Genomic DNA, 17,500 nt, shown 5'->3' with positions numbered 1-17,500 from the left:
CCAATGTCACTCATACGTGATACGTGACACGTTATCAAACTACTTTTGAAAAGACGTTTCTCGGGGACCCGTAGTGTCGTTTATCTGAGAGGAACTTGAATCCTCACAGAGCCGTGAAACAGAACTAATTCAGTAAGTCAACTAAACCCTCTTGTCCAGATAGTAACGTGAATGCAGTAACTAAACCGTTCACACCCCGTCGTCCGTCAGTCCGATTAACAGCTGTATTGTTTCACGTTACCTTTTTTTGCCCTCATTTTCATTCGTCTCCATTTTCCGTTTCCCTTTTTTTTGTTGCCTGAACACCCGTTGTTTGAAGATGCAACAGTCTTCCGTTGTGTGTTGTCAGGATCACAACTATGGCGCGCCCCCCCCCCCCTACCCCGCCCGCCTCCCCACTCTCCCAAACTATCATCCCTCGCCTGGAGCTCAACGGCGTGGCGCCGGGCCCACGCTACCACCCCCACGACCACGAGGAGAACTCGGCCGACAGCGACAGCTCCTCGGAGGAGGACGGGGGCGTGGCCGGCTGGTGCCACTGCAGCCTGACGCCGGACGGTTTCCTCATCAAGTGCAAGAGCTGCAGGTGAGCAGGGGGGGGCCCCGGGGGGCCGGCCTTCCGGAACACTCTTCCTTCATAGGGCTGGGTATCGCTGGGTATCGCTGGGTATCGCTGGGTTTCGCTGGGTATCGCTGGGTATCGCTGGGTATCGCTGGGTATCGCTGGGTACCGCTGGGTATCGCTGGGTATCGCTTCGGATTTCAAGAATCGATTCGATTCCGATTCACAAGGTTCAGAATCGATTATCTCGATTTGATTCAATATCGATTCGGTTAGTGTTACTAAAACCTGTTTTTTTTTAGCTGTAACCTTAATTACATGACTGCCAAAATATGCAACACATCAATACTAGGGCTGGGTATCGATACTGATTTACAAAAATGAATGAATGAATGAATCATTGAATGAATGAATGAATTATTCATTCCTTCATTTATTCATTCATTCATTCATTCATTAAATAAAAGATCGATTTTGGGATTCATGAATTGATTCTGAATCATTTGATTCAGAATCGATGAATGGATTTTTTAAACCCAGCCCTATTCCTGCTCAGACATGAGTATGCACCGTGTACGCTACGGGGGGTCGGTGTGGATATGGGGCTTTCTGGTAGCTGGGTGTAAAGTGCGTTGTGTTTGTAGTGATTGTGTCCTTACATGTGGTGTGGTTCTGGTCCAGGGGTCTGGACGGGCGGACCGGAGTGGACGGCCAGCGCAGGAAACCAGAACACGTTTCAGGTACACTGAGGACGGACCGGGTCCAAACGACCACAACCTGAGACATCAACTGAACACACAGGATCAGATCGTCTGTTTTGTCAAGTATTAAAGTTGTGGAGTACCCTTATCTATCCTAGCCTAGTTCCCCTGCCACGCCCCCTCGCGCCCCCCGCGCCCCCTCTCCCCCCCCATCGCCCCCCGCGCCTCTCTTTTCACGCTCGCTTCGTTGTCCTCCTCCCAGTGGGCGAGAGCAGCGCCACGGAGAGCGGGGACGAGGAGGTGTCCCCCGCCACCGTGTCCTACACCGCCACCCAGCACACGCCCACCAGCATCACGCTCACCGTCAACCGCGTGAAGAGGAACAAGTCGAAGAAGAGGAAGAAGAGCACGGAGAAGAACCGCGGAGCGCCCAAGAAGAAGGTGAAGGTAGGAGGAGGAGCCAGCTGGAGATGCACATCCAATCAAATCTCTCTCTTGCGTGTCTTTGAAGCTGGTCCTTTGAGCTGCACTGGTTGGGTAGTAGAGGGCAGACGAGGAGCTGGAGATACACATCAAATTACTTACTTACTTACTTACTTATAAATCAAACTTTATGAAAGGGAAGGAGGGCTTCGGCGTTATTGTAAGGCAAGGCAAGGCAAGGCAAGTTTATTTATATAGTACATTTCAGCCACAGGGCAATTCAAGGTGCTTTACATGAGACATTAAAAGCATTAAAACAAAAAGCAAGACATTATAGACATTTAAAACAAAAGGCAGGACAAATTAAAAGCATTAAAACAAAAAGCAAGTCAAAAGCAAATTGTAGTCAAAGTATCTTATAGAAGATGCTCTTTGGATGTCAGGGACAACATAGAATTCATCAAAAAGGTCCAAGTCTTCTTGATTAAAGAGCTTTAGTTATTGGCTAGTTCATCTTATCTATCCTTCATCAGGGCTAGTTACTAAAAAGCTTTTTTTTCTTTTTGCTCTAGTTTGTAACTCGCCCTGATGAAGGCCCCATGGCCAAAACATGTTGGCTCTTTTATTTTATTCTGTTCTAAGATGAACTAGCCGATAATTAAAGCTTTTTAATCAAGAAGAGTTCCTTGGATCTTTTTGACAAATCAAACTTTATTTCTAGAGCACGTTTAAGACGACAGCAGTCGACCAATGGGCTGTAGAAAAGGTAGGTTCTGGGTAAAAAACTCTCTCAACAAAACAAGGAAATTACAGCAAAACAATACAGACATGAGCTTGAGCATGAGCTTGGGCACAGACTGGTTAAAACGCCAGGGAGAACAGGTGGTTCTTTAGGGAACAGACTGGTTCAAACGCCAGGGAGAACAGGTGGTTCTTTAGGGCACAGACTGGTTAAACGCCAGGGAGAACAGGTGCTTCTTTAGGGAACAGACTGGTTCAAACGCCAGGGAGAACAGGTGGTTCTTTAGGGCACAGACTGGTTCAAACGCCAGGGAGAACAGGTGGTTCTTTAGGGCACAGACTGGTTCAAACGCCAGGGAGAACAGGTGGTTCTTTAGGGCACAGACTGGTTCAAACGCCAGGGAGAAAAGGTGGTTCTTTAGGGAACAGACTGGTTCAAACGCCAGGGAGAACAGGTGGTTCTTTAGGGAACAGACTGGTTCAAACGCCAGGGAGAACAGGTGGTTGTTTAGGGCACAGACTGGTTAGAACGCCAGGGAGAACAGGTGGTTCTTTAGGGAACAGACTGGTTCAAACGCCAGGGAGAACAGGTGGTTCTTTAGGGAACAGACTGGTTCAAACGCCAGGGAGAACAGGTGGTTGTTTAGGGCACAGACTGGTTAGAACGCCAGGGAGAACAGGTGGTTCTTTAGGGAGGCTACAGACGCTTGTTTGCGTGCTAGCCGACCCGCTAGCATCTTAAAGACCTCTAAGTGGTTTGAAAGAACTAAGAGTGCTAAAGAAACTGGTGCCAGTTGTGTCTGTAAAGACTTTGCGGTACGCTAAGTGCAACTCTAGGAGTGAAAGCCAAGTGTGAAACTGCAGTGTCGGTCAAAGTGACACACACACACACAGCAAGAGTGACATTGCTAACTGGACTAAATGTGGAGCTAGTTGAAAATCGCATAGTGTGCTAAATCCAGCGGTGTTGAAAGCAGACAACTATGCTAACTGCTTAGCGACGAGAGAGTGCTAAGCATACTGCAAGAGGCCTAGGGACGGATCTACAGTACGTGTGCAAAGAACACCACTTCCCCCTAGGGGATCATTAAAGTATATATAATCTTATCTAAACATTAAAGTATATCTAATCTTATCTATTTAACTATCTATCGATCTAATCAATCTAATCAATCTATGTAATCTAAGCAAATCTAGGCAAAGGTTCCTTTTGAGTTGCTGTGAGGCAAAATGATGCTTTGAGGCCCCTGGAGTTCAGATCAGAACCTATAATAACCTAGAATCTATATTGGATATTTTAATAATAATAATGTTTTGTTTTTGCAGGCCTTCAGAGAAGGTTCTAGGAAGTCCATGAGGATGAAGGTAGGATTGGGATTCAGAAACTGAAAACCTCACAAGTCTTGACACCCACTGGAGCAATGCCAAGCTCTCTACCCTCCCCCCCCCCCCCCCCATACATAGACAGTTCTCTCTGAAGTCACGGTTCAACCTGCCCCCCCAGAACTCCACGACGGAGGCGAGCGCGGTGGACGAGAACACGGCGGAAGGCTGGGAGTCTAAGATCCGCCAGTGGACGGACCAGTACGAGGAGGCCCTGGCCAATCAGTACAGCGCAGACGTGCAGACGCTCCTCCAGCTGCACCGCGCCGCCAGCGCCACCGTCGCCGCCGCCGTGACCGAGGCCGGCGCGTCGGCCCCGCCCGAGCAGGTCGGCGCCTCGGCGGACGCCATGGACACCATCAACCGCACCGAGCTGGCCTGTAACAACACGGTGCTGGGCTCGCAGATGCAGGTGTGTGTGCTTCCTGCTTCCTGTTTCCTGCTTCCTGCTCCCGCCGAGCGCGCCACACCGGCAGCATGCCTTACAACTACACCGCTTTGTTTGCACGGAGAGAAGAAAAGAAAAGATTTAAATGTACTTTTGTTGACCCGAGACTTGTGTTTTAACGCGTTTGAGGTTGATAACGTGTGTGTGTGTGTGTGCGTGTGCGTGTGCGTGTGTGTGTGTGTGTGTGTGTGCGTGTGTGTGTGTATCAGCTGCAGCTGGGCCGGGTGATGCGCGTGCAGAAGCACAGGAAGGTCCTGCGGGCGGCCCGGGACCTGGAGCCCGACGCCCTGGTCATCGAGTTCCGGGGGAAGGTCATGCTTAGGCAGCAGCTGGAGGTCAACGGACACTTCTTCAAAAAGTGAGACGCCTCTCGGTCACTGTGTTCAACTGGAGAGCGGGCTAATGATCGCTAATCAGGATAAAACTACCCAGAAAAGCCACTGTGTTTAGCCACCATGTATATATATGTGTATATATATATATATATACTGTTCTATCTATCTATCTAGCTAGCTATCTATCTATCTATCTATCTATCTATCTATCTATCTATCTATCTATCTATCTATCTATCTATCTATCTATCTATCTATCTATCTATCTATCTATCTATCTATCTATCTATCTATCTATCTATCTGCCTCTCTCTCTATCTGCCTCTCTCTCTATCTGCCTCTCTCTCTCTCTCTCTCTCTCTCTCTCTCTCTCTCTCTCTCTATATATATATATGTGCAGTATGCTGTGTGATCTAAAGCTTTCTCTCGTGTGTTTTAGGCCCCTCCCCTTTGTGCTCTTCTACTCCAAGTTCAACGAGGTGGAGATGTGCGTGGACGCTCGGACGTTCGGGAACGACGCTCGCTTCATCCGGAGGTCCTGCACGCCCAACGCCGAGGTCAGCTCCCAAAACACGAGCGTCTGGCTGGTCTTCCCCTCCACCCTCTCCTGCTTCTGCACCCCGTCCTCCTCCCCCTCCTCCCCCTCCTCCCCCTCCTCCCTCTCCTGCTCCTCCCCCTCCGCCCTCTCCTGCTCCTCCCCCTCCACCCTCTCCTGCTCCTCCCCCTCCGCCCTCTCCTGCTTCTGCACCCCGTCCTCCTCCCCCTCCTCCCCCTCCTCCCCCTCCTCCCTCTCCTGCTCCTCCCCCTCCGCCCTCTCCTGCTCCTCCCCCTCCGCCCTCTCCTGCTTCTGCACCCCGTCCTCCTCCCCCTCCCCCCTCCTCCCCCTCCACCCTCTCCTGCTCCTCCCCCTCCTCCCCCTCCACCCCCTCCTCCCCCTCCTCCCCCTCCTCCCTCTCCTGCTCCTGCACCCCGTCCTCCTCCCCCTCCTCCCCCTCCTCCCCCTCCTCCCTCTCCTGCTCCTGCACCCCGTCCTCCTCCCCCTCCACCCCCTCCACCCCCTCCTCCCCCTCCTCCCCCTCCTCCCTCTCCTGCTCCTGCACCCCGTCCTCCTCCCCCTCCTCCCCCTCCTCCCCCTCCTCCCCCTCCTGCTTCTGCACCCCGTCCTCCTCCCCCTCCACCCCCTCCTCCCCCTCCCCCTCCTCCCTCTCCCCCCCCTCCTCCCCCTCCTGCTTCTGCACCCCGTCCTCCTCCCCCTCCACCCCCTCCTCCCCCTCCACCCTCTCCTGCTTCTGCACCCCGTCCTCCTCCCCCTCCACCCCCTCCTCCCCCTCCACCCTCTCCTGCTTCTGCACCCCGTCCTCCTCCCCCTCCACCCCCTCCTCCCCCTCCGCCCTCTCCTGCGTCGTAGATTCAGTCCATTTGAGACTTTCGAAGTGCGTCCCTTGTGTGTGTCGCTGAAATGGTTAAGTTAAGACTGGGCTGAAAAAGTTAAGTTAAGAATGGGCTGAATGTGATTAAGTTAAGAATGGGCTGAATGTGATTAAGTTAAGAATGGGCTGAATGTGATTAAGTTAAGAATGGGCTGAATGTGATTAAGTTAAGAATGGGCTCAATGTGATTAAGTTAAGAATGGGCTCAATGTGGTTAAGTTAAAGGAAAATGCTCGTTTTTGACAACCTGGACCTTATTTACGACATATTATAAGAAGTTTGACTCACCGAGATCACTTTTGTGTTGTTCGGAGGCCTGTAGAAGAAATTTAAAATCCAGCGCGAGCCAGTATATCCATGTAATGGCGTCGGACGGGGCAACGGGAATGCAGTTTCTCAAAATCCATTTTCGGCCGCTAAACGGTTGTTTTCATCAATCAGATTGGATGAATCGACAGTTGAGATTCCTCAACGCGAGCCATTGTTGTTTTTGTTTTCAAATACGGGGTCTTTAGCCTCTGTAACATGATCTTTACACGCCTTCCCCCACTTGCTCCAGCACGCATGCGCACAGGCCAGCGCGCAGACTGGCTATTCTCCGGCTCACATTCTCTGCGCTACGATCGTTGTTGGTGCCGAGAATATTGTCGTCGTCATTCGTCAGCAACAATCCGATCGTAGCGCAGAGAATGTGAGCCGGAGAATAGCCAGTCTGCGCGCTGGCCTGTGCGCATGCGTGCTGGAGCAAGTGGGGGAGAGGCGTGTAAAGATCATATTACAGAGGCTAAAGACCCCGTGTTTGAAAACCAAAACAAGAATGGCTCGCGTTGAGGAATCTCAACTGTCGATTCATCCAATCTGATTGATGAAAACAACCGTTTAGCGGCCGAAAATGGATTTTGAGAAACTGCATTCCCGTTGCCCCGATCACCGTCATTACATGGATATACTGGCTCGCGCTGGATTTTAAATTTCTTCTACAGGCCTCCGAACAACACAAAAGTGATCTCGGTGAGTCAAACTTCTTATAATATGTCGTAAATAAGGTCCAGGTTGTCAAAAACGAGCATTTTCCTTTAAGAATGGGCTGAATGGGGTTAAGTTAAGAATGGGCTGAATGTGATTAAGTTAAGAATGGGCTCAATGTGGTTAAGTTAAGAATGGGCTCAATGTGGTTAAGTTAAGAATGGGCTGAATGGGGTTAATTTAAGAATGGGCTGAATGTGATTAAGTTAAGAATGGGCTGAATGGGGTTAAGTTAAGAATGGGCTGAATGTGATTAAGTTAAGAATGCGCTCAATGTGGTTAAGTTAAGAATGGGCTCAATGTGGTTAAGTTAAGAATGGGCTGAATGGGGTTAAGTTAAGAATGGGCTGAATGTGATTAAGTTAAGAATGGGCTGAATGGGGTTAAGTTAAGAATGGGCTGAATGTGATTAAGTTAAGAATGGGCTGAATGGGGTTAAGTTAAGAATGGGCTGAATGGGGTTAAGTTAAGAATGGGCTGAATGTGGTTAAGTGTTCACCCGGATCCCAGGGGGAGGGGCCTATTGGGCCGCCGCCCTCTGACCCCTGCTAGTTGACTCTCACCTCGAGGGTTCGTGGCGCTACAGCGCCCCCATCTGCGCTACAGCGCCCCCATCTGCGCTACAGCGCCCCCATCTGCGCCCATCTGCGCTACAGCGCCCCCATCTGCGCTACAGCGCCCCCATCTGCGCCCATCTGCGCTACAGCGCCCCCATCTGCGCTACAGCGCCCCCATCTGGCAGCGGAGTCACGGCCGTGAGCCTAGAGGGGTCAGGGGTCAAGCAGTCGTCTCTCTCCTTGGCATCGCCATCCAGCGGGGTCGCTCCGCGAATCTTTGGGGGTACTTTGGGGGTAACTTGGACAACGTGTTCAATTGGCTACCAAATTGGGTGAAAACGGGATCAAATCGGAAAATACATCTATAAACAGTGTATATATGTATATATATATATATATATATATATATATATAAAGAATCAGCTTCAACTCAACTCAACCACTTCCCTCTGGAATATGTAGGGGTGGGTCGTATGCCCTCCTCCCTTGTTCTCTGTAAAGCGCATTGTGTTGCCTCTGTGTATGAAATGCGCTATACAAATAAAGCTTTGATTGATTGATTGATTGATTGATTGATTGACTCATTCCTCCTCTCTTGTGTAGGTGAGGCATGTGATCGCTGAGGGAATGATCCACCTGTGTATCTACGCCGTCAGTCCGATCACCAAGGACGCTGAGGTCACCATCGGCTTCGACTACGAGTTTAACAGCTGGTCAGTAATACTTGCTACCATGTCTTATTTCTGAATCAGATCCTTGGATTTATAACCTGCTGTTTCTTTGTCTGAACTGTAACTAGCGGTTGTTTTAAAGTTCATCTGAACTGACTTCATCCTCCTGTCTTCCCGGCCATGTCCAGTAACTACAAGGTGGACTGCGCCTGCCTCAAGGGCAACCAGAACTGCCCGGTGCTGAAGCACAATCTGAGCCCCCGCGAGACCCTGTGCCCCCCGGCCCCGCCCCCTCCCTCCTCCCTGGCGGGGGCGGAGACACGACGGCGGAAGGCGCGGCGGAGAGAGATGGAGGGGGGCGGCGCCCCCGTGGGCACGTCCGACGACAGCAGCCAGGCCCCCGAAGAGCCCGGAGAGGCCCGGGAGCAGGGGGGCGGCCACGCCCAGGTGGGTGGGGGCGGGACCAGCCAGGGAGGCTGGGTGGGTGGGTGGGTGGATGGGGGTAGGGGTGGGGGTGGGTGGGTGGGTGTGTGTGTGTGGGTGTGGCTTGTGAGTTTGGGAGGTCAGCATTCAGGAATAGCCACAGTTCATGTGGAGAGGAAGTAGTAGAAATAGTAGTACAGTAGTAGTAGTAGTAGTAGTAGTAGTAGTAGTAGTAATAATAATAGTAGTAGTAGTAGTAATAATAATAATAGTAGTAGTAGTAGTAGTAGTAGTAGTAATAATAATAATAGTAGTAGTAGTAGTAGTAGTGGTAGTAGTAGTAGTAGTAATAATAGTAGTAGTAGTAGTAGTAGTAGTAGTAGTAGTAATAATAGTAGTACAGTAGCAGTAGTAATAATAATAGTAGTAGTAGTAGTAGTAGTAGTAGTAGTAGTAGTAGTAGTAGTATTAGTAGTAGTAGTGGTAGTAGTAGTAGTAGTAGTAGTAGTAGTAGTAGTAGTAATAATAGTAGTAGTAGTAGTAGTAGTAGTAGTAGTAGTAGTAGTAGTAGTAGTAATAATAGTAGTAGTAGTAGTAGTAGTAGTAGTAGTAGTAGTAGTAGTAGTAATAGTAGTAGTAGTAGTAGTAGTAGTAGTAGTAGTAGTAATAATAGTAGTAGTAGTAGTAGTAGTAGTAGTAGTAGTAATAATAATAGTAGTAGTAGTAGTAGTAGTAGTAGTAATAGTAGTAGTAGTAGTAGTAGTAGTAATAATAGTAGTAGTAGTAGTAGTAGTAGTAGTAGTAGTAGTAATAATAATAATAGTAGTAGTAGTAGGTACTTCATCGATCCCCAGAGGGAAATAGCAGTGTTACAGTATCAAAGGACAACAAAGTAACTCAATCCAATCCAGACGAGGGTTGCAAGGTTTCTGATGAAGTTTTGGTACATTTCCCGAAAATTACCAACTGAACAATTGCTTGGAAATTTGGGGATTTTAAGGATTTTTTATTATTACTATTATATTTTATTTTTTAACCTAAAATGACAAAGAAAGCTGGAGTCTTTAATAATTCAACTGCTTTGCATTCCGTGTCTTTACTCTTTAGCTGTATTTGTTTTTATAATGGCCTTACCAGAGGTCATGTAGTTTTGTGTGAATGAGCAGTCCTGACATGCTCAGTGAGGTGTGGGTCCCCCTAGTGGTCGCACAGCATAGTGCACCGTCATGCCTCATTCACATGATCTCAACAAGACCAACACACTGCGCACTTCCTGCTTCAGTCTGTGCTTTGACGACATGCCATCGTGATTTAGGTAAATTATTACTAATGATATGAATGAGTCAGGATGATATAATAAATAAAAATGTACTAAATATGTAGTTAATGATTCCATCTGCTTTCCACACATGCTGCTCATGTTGTGGCTAAACTTTACAAGCATTTAGGATTTGCTGGCTAACAGCACTTCCTATTTGAGCAGAGGCTGACAACATGCAAGCTAATCTGTTGTTTCTGTTAGATGTAATTAAAACATTTCCATAAAAATGTAAGATCAATTTAATCCATACTTCTAGCTAGTTGTATTAATGTAGTGCAGACGTCATTTGGTTTTCTGTTTCATGTTATGCGTAGGCACATTAATAATTATCCCCTATCTCTCTACATAGAACATTGTCTATCTCTCTACATAGAACATTGTCTATCTCTATCTCTCTACATAGAACATTGTCTATCTCTCTACATAGAACATTGTCTATCTCTCTACATAGAACATTGTCTATCTCTCTACATAGAACGTTGTCTATCTCTCTACATAGAACATTGTCTATCTCTCTACATAGAACATTGTCTATCTCTACATAGAACATTGTCTATCTCTCTACATAGAACATTGTCTATCTCTCTACATAGAACATTGTCTATCTCTCTACATAGAACATTGTCTATGTTTGAATCGGGGCTGTGGAAGTATTATAATCCAGCCATCAATAAAGACTACATGTGCAAATACTGCTTAAGTCATATGGGGGAGAATGCCACAAAATGCAGCAAGACAACAAGCAGATAAAGTTCAATATTATCATTTTGATAAGGTTTGAAAAGCCTGATTTTACTTATATACAGTGTATATCATATGATTGTGAATTGCGTACTATTCCAGTAAACTCCCCAAATTCCCATGAAAAGTTTCCTCTTGTGAAAACACTTGTAATTCATCAGCCCTACTCCAGACTAGACGCGTAATCCAGACTAGACGTGTAATCCAGACTAGACGCGTAATCCAGACTAGACGTGTAATCCAGACTAGACGCGTAATCCTAGATGTGTAATCCAGACTAGACGTGTAATCCAGACTAGACGTGTAATCCTAGATGTGTAATCCAGACTAGACGTGTAATCCAGACTAGACGTGTAATCCAGACTAGACGTGTAATCCTAGACGTGTAATCCAGACTAGACGTGTAATCCTAGACGTGTAATCCAGACTAGACGTGTAATCCTAGAGGTGTAATCCAGACAAGACGTGTAATCCTAGAGGTGTAATCCAGACTAGACGTGTAATCCTAGATGTGTAATCCAGACTAGACGTGTAATCCAGACTAGACGTGTAATCCAGACTAGACGTGTAATCCTAGACGTGTAATCCAGACTAGACGTGTAATCCAGACTAGACGTGTAATCCAGACTAGACGTGTAATCCAGACTAGACGTGTAATCCCGACTAGACGTGTAATCCAGACTAGACGTGTAATCCAGACTAGATGTGTAATCCTAGATGTGTAATCCAGACTAGACGTGTAATCCAGACTAGACGTGTAATCCAGACTAGATGTGTAATCCAGACTAGATGTGTAATCCAGACTAGATGTGTAATCCAGACTAGACGTGTAATCCTAGACGTGTAATCCAGACTAGACGTGTAATCCTAGATGTGTAATCCAGACTAGACGTGTAATCCTAGACGTGTAATCCAGACTAGACGTGTAATCCAGACTAGATGTGTAATCCAGACCAGACGTGTAATCCTAGACGTGTAATCCAGACCAGACGTGTAATCCTAGACGTGTAATCCAGACTAGACGTGTAATCCTAGACGTGTAATCCAGACCAGACGTGTAATCCAGACTAGACGTGTAATCCAGACTAGACGTGTAATCCAGACTAGACGTGTAATCCAGACTAGACGTGTAATCCAGACTAGACGTGTAATCCAGACTAGATGTGTAATCCTAGATGTGTAATCCAGACTAGACGTGTAATCCAGACTAGACGTGTAATCCAGACTAGATGTGTAATCCAGACTAGATGTGTAATCCAGACTAGACGTGTAATCCAGACTAGATGTGTAATCCAGACTAGACGTGTAATCCTAGATGTGTAATCCAGACTAGACGTGTAATCCTAGACGTGTAATCCAGACTAGACGTGTAATCCAGACTAGATGTGTAATCCAGACCAGACGTGTAATCCTAGACGTGTAATCCAGACCAGACGTGTAATCCTAGACGTGTAATCCAGACTAGACGTGTAATCCTAGACGTGTAATCCAGACCAGACGTGTAATCCTAGATGTGTAATCCAGACTAGACGTGTAATCCAGACTAGACGTGTAATCCTAGATGTGTAATCCAGACTAGACGTGTAATCCAGACTAGACGTGTAATCCAGACTAGACGTGTAATCCAGACTAGACGTGTAATCCTAGATGTGTAATCCAGACTAGACGTGTAATCCTAGATGTGTAATCCAGACTAGACGTGTAATCCAGACTAGACGTGTAATCCAGACTAGATGTGTAATCCAGACTAGATGTGTAATCCAGACCAGACGTGTAATCCTAGACGTGTAATCCAGACTAGACGTGTAATCCTAGATGTGTAATCCAGACTAGACGTGTAATCCAGACTAGACGTGTAATCCAGACTAGACGTGTAATCCTAGATGTGTAATCCAGACTAGACGTGTAATCCAGACTAGACGTGTAATCCAGACTAGACGTGTAATCCTAGATGTGTAATCCAGACTAGACGTGTAATCCTAGATGTGTAATCCAGACTAGACGTGTAATCCTAGATGTGTAATCCAGACTAGACGTGTAATCCAGACTAGACGTGTAATCCAGACTAGACGTGTAATCCTAGACGTGTAATCCAGACTAGACGTGTAATCCTAGATGTGTAATCCAGACTAGACGTGTAATCCTAGATGTGTAATCCAGACTAGACGTGTAATCCTAGACGTGTAATCCTAGACGTGTAATCCTAGAGGTGTAATCCAGACTAGACGTGTAATCCTAGACGTGTAATCCAGAATAGACGTGTAATCCTAGATGTGTAATCCAGACTAGACGTGTAATCCTAGACGTGTAATCCAGACTAGACGTGTAATCCTAGACGTGTAATCCAGACTAGACGTGTAATCCTAGATGTGTAATCCAGACTAGACGTGTAATCCAGACTAGACGTGTAATCCCGGCGCTGTGCCTGTGTGATTCAGGAGGGCCTGGTTGACGGGGTGAAGCTGGAGGAAGGGGAAGAAGGAGAGCTGGACGAAAATGGACTCCTCCTGTCCGGACGGCGAGTACGTACCTGACCACGCGCTCCGGCCACGCCTCAGGCGCTCGCTCTTTTGTTGTTGTTGTTGTTGTTGTTGTTGTTGTTTTGTTTATTTTCACGGGACAATGCATTTTGATGAACACAGATACATTAAATGGATGCATTAAAAACATCTATACACGACAATGTGTAAAAAAAAAAGAAGCCGGATTTATCACAAGGCTATATTCCACCCGTAGTCATGGAAACAGTAGTCAAATCCTCCATGATGTAACACAAATAAATGATCACAATAACAATATTCAGACAAAGTAAAACGAACTACAATCCATGCCTGCCTGTCTGCAGACACGCGAGGAGGGCAAGGCGGACGCCATCTTGCACGCGTGCGACCTGGACAAGAGGAGGAGGCGGGCGGCGCCGGGCGCCGTGGGAGGGGCCGACGAGCCCAAACAGGAGGGGCCGGAGCCCGAGGAGGGCGGAGGGAACCCCACTGCACCCCACAGCACAGGGGTGGGGGTGAGCACGCGCCGAGCCTCCTACTTCACCGTGAGTGACCTCTGACCTTTCCCCCCTCCGGAACCCTCCTAACTCTTCCCTCCTCCTCTTCACTTCTTCTCTCCTCTCACCTCCGGCCGTCCGTCGGTGTGCTCCCCTCCCACCCCTCTCTCTCCCCCCCCCCCCCTCTCACCTCTCTCTCTCCTCATCACCCTGTCTCTGGACGTCTCACTCTTTCCGTCTCTCCTCTGGTCTCTCCTCTGGCTCTGTGTGGTCACCTCTGTCTTCGCCGTACAACTTTGTGTCCGGTTTAGGCTGCCGGCGCCGTTGACCTCTCCCCTCCCCTCGCTCTGCTCTCTTTCCCAGGAGCCCTCGTCGACCGCCGAGCTCGACAAGACCCCGGCGTCCGCCGCCGCCCCCCCCGCCCCCGCCAAACCCCCGCCGGCGCGCTCCACCAAACCCCGCCCCAAGAGCCGCATCTCGCGCTACCGCTCCAGCTCGTCGCAGCGCGCCCGGCGCCAGAGGCAGGCCCTGGCCCAGCAGGCGGCGGCGGCCGAGGGGGGCGCGGCGGCAGGCACGGCGGCAGGCGCGGAGGAGGGGCCCCAAGTCCCGGCGGGGGCGGAGCCTGTCCCGGGGGAGGGCGGGCTGGGGGCCGGCCAGCTGCTAGACGGGGATCTGGGCTCGGCGCTGAGCAAGGGCAACCTGCGTTACCCCAAGACCAAGAAGGTGGGCGGAGCCTATCCCCCCGTCAAGAACCGCACCGCCATGTCTTTCGTCGAGCACGCCGTTTTGTCACCAGCCTAGAAATCAACACTCTAATGCTCAATAACGCGTTGTGCAATATAGTTAAAGTCCCTAAAATCGGTGTCCCCCTCCTCTCCTCTCCTCTCCTCTCCTCTCCTCTCCTCTCCTCTCCTCTCCTCTCCTCTCCTCTCCTCTCCTCTCCTCTCCTCTCCTCTCCTCTCCTCTCCTCTCCTCTCCTCTCCTCTCCTCTCCTCTCCTCTCCTCTCCTCTCCTCTCCTCTCCTCTCCTCTCCTCTCCTCTCCTCTCCTCTCCTCTTCCTCTCCTCTTCCTCTCCTCTCCTCTCCCCCCTCCAGTACCTGGTGACGGAGTGGCTCAACGACAAGCTCCCTGACAAGGCGCCCCCGGAGCCGCCGGTGGGGGCGGAGCGCCCGCTGCGCATCACCACCGACCCCACGGTGCTGGCCACCACCCTCAACATGCTGCCGGGCCTGACCCAGTCCCCTCTCATCTGCACCGCGCCCAAACACTACGTGCGCTTCGGATCGCCCTTCAACCCCGAGCGCCGCCGGCCACGCCCCCTCAACCTGGACGGCACCTACGGCTGCTACAAGAAGGTACGGGGGGGGAGGGTCGGAGGGCGTAGCCGGCACCTCTGGGAAATGTAGTCCCGTGCATGGAGGCTTCAGCGGGTGGATCCACGTCCCAGATGACGCCACGCCCAGTTTTATACGCTCAGTAACGACCCATACACACACACACACATTTACACACACACACACACACACACACACACACACACACCTGTTTACACACACACACACACACACACACACACACACACACACACATACAGACACACACACACACAAAATTGTACGCTGTTTATGTGTTATGGATCTGTGAAATGGTCATGTGATATAATTGTATGATGTCGTTTTTAGCTGCTGCATGTTTTGTGTATTAATGTATGTAATTGTTTTAAATTGTTATTTTCTATAAAAGCCTAACTAGGGTCTGGGGTTGCAAATTAACCAATAAGCTAGAAACCTTTCATGCAACGCATTTATTATCACAACATGTATGTAACTACATCAGCCCTAACTAATAAACCACAACATGTATGTAACTACATCAGCCCTAACTAATAAACCCCAACATGTATGTAACTACATCAGCCCTAACTAATAAACCACAACATGTATGTAACTACATCAGCCCTAACTAATAAACCCCAACATGTATGTAACTACATCAGCCCTCACAAATAAACCCATAATAAACCGGTGAAATGTGTTGATCTCTGGCGTGTCCAGCGGTGGATCCAGCAGGCCCAGGATGAGAGCTGCTCCGCCAGCCTGGAGGACGGCACCGAGTCCACCTCCTCGCACCAGAGCACCAGCAGCAGCTCCACCCCCAACCCCCTCTCCACCGGTACCGGTACCGACCCGCTCCCCTCTCCACCCTCACGGCCTCTCGCCATCACGCTAGCTGGATAGGAAACGCATACATTCGCTTATTATAATGTAGTTGGTGGTCATGTTTGTGTGTGTGTGTCTGGGTGCTGTTCTGTTTCCAGGTCATTTGGACCCATGTTGGTTCCGCTCTTATTTTATTTTATTTAAACTTTATTTGACCAGGTTAGTCTCCCTGAGATTGAACACCTCTTTTACAAGAGAGAGCAGCATAAAGCTACAGACAACATTTCAACATTTCTATAATACAAACACAAAGATATCTACACTTAATAGAAAGTACAACCAATTACACATTACAGCAGCAGGGTTCTATAGAAGTACTTCCTGTTATGGATCAGAACATGTTTGGTTCTGTTACACATTAAAGCAGCAGGGTTCTATATTATGGATCAGAACATGTTTGGTTCTGTTACACATTAAAGCAGCAGGGTTCTATATTATGGATCAGAACATGTTTGGTTCTGGGCTCAGTTCTCACAGTCGGACCGGCGCTTCTCTCGCCCCCCCCCAACACAGAGCTGGCCCCGCCCATCAAGAAGCGCCGGGCCAAGTACGCCTCGGAGGCGGCGCCCGAGCACCACGAGCACCTGCTGCGTCCGCTGTCGCCCATCACGCCGCCGCTGCCCTCGGACGCCACGCCCCCACCGGTGGCCACGCCCCCGCCGCTCGCCTCGGACGCCCTGCACCCGCTGCTCAGCGCCTCCTGCGCCGCCCTGCTCCTGGGGACACACCCCCACCACCGGCGCCGGGAGGAGGAGGAAGAGGAGGAGGAGGAAGAGGAGGCGGAGCTCCGGCCCAACGGCCTGGCCTGCTCCCCGCTGCCCTCGCTGCCCACCAGCCGCTGCAACACCCCGCTGCAGTTTGAGGTACGGCCACGCCCACACACCACAGGCCACGCCCCCACACTCCACAGGCCACGCCCCCACACTCCACAGGCCATGCCCACACTCCAAGGCCACGCCCAATAGTACGCCTCCATGAACGCACACTCACAAGCGCGCAAATAACCCCATATTTCTGAGCGTACAGCTTTGTGTGTGTGTGTGTGTGTGTGTGTGTGTGTGTGTGTGTGTGTGTGTGTGTGTGTGTGTATATATGACGCAACACGACGGGCGCCGCAGCTTTTTTGCGCTCAGTATTTCCCCCGTCTCCATCAGTCTTTCACGTCTCTCTTTTCTTCCCCTCCTCCAGAACATCTCGTCCCCGGAGGCGTCTCCTGTCCACAGGCCGGAGTCCGTGTCCCCGGAGGTGGGTGCCCTCACGCCCGGAGCTAGCTAGCACCTAGCCAGTTAGCGCCTAGCCAGCTAGCGCCTAGCCAGCTAGCGCCTAGCCAGTTAGCGCCTAGCCAGTTAGCGCCTAGCCAGTTAGCGCCTAGCCAGTTAGCGCCTAGCCAGTTAGCACCTAGCCAGTTAGCGCCTAACCAGTTAGCGCCTAGCCAGTTAGCACCTAGCCAGTTAGCGCCTAGCCAGTTAGCGCCTAACCAGTTAGCGCCTAGCCAGTTAGCACCTAGCCAGTTAGCGCCTA

At 49.7% G+C, this 17,500-nt stretch overlaps 1 protein-coding gene across 1 annotated transcript in view; it reads left to right on the top strand.

Annotated features, from left to right (window-relative positions):
• Positions 1–17,500, top strand: part of setd5 (SET domain containing 5) — a 30,083-nt gene that overhangs the window by 3,216 nt on the left and 9,367 nt on the right. Inside the window, 17 exon segments of the mRNA XM_084445501.1 lie at positions 350–367; positions 369–586; positions 1,244–1,302; positions 1,526–1,710; positions 3,754–3,792; positions 3,932–4,222; positions 4,468–4,616; positions 5,033–5,150; positions 8,210–8,319; positions 8,466–8,724; positions 13,201–13,284; positions 13,608–13,808; positions 14,124–14,483; positions 14,855–15,115; positions 15,815–15,938; positions 16,493–16,842; positions 17,168–17,224. Coding sequence (XP_084301627.1) covers positions 350–367; positions 369–586; positions 1,244–1,302; positions 1,526–1,710; positions 3,754–3,792; positions 3,932–4,222; positions 4,468–4,616; positions 5,033–5,150; positions 8,210–8,319; positions 8,466–8,724; positions 13,201–13,284; positions 13,608–13,808; positions 14,124–14,483; positions 14,855–15,115; positions 15,815–15,938; positions 16,493–16,842; positions 17,168–17,224 — 2,883 coding nt within the window.

This window comes from Borostomias antarcticus (assembly GCF_949987555.1).
Source record: "Borostomias antarcticus genome assembly, chromosome: 11".
In the NCBI taxonomy this organism is placed as follows: Eukaryota; Metazoa; Chordata; class Actinopteri; order Stomiiformes; family Stomiidae; genus Borostomias; species Borostomias antarcticus.
The sequence above is the reverse complement of the archived record's forward strand: the minus strand, read 5'-3'. Positions and strand labels throughout refer to the sequence as shown.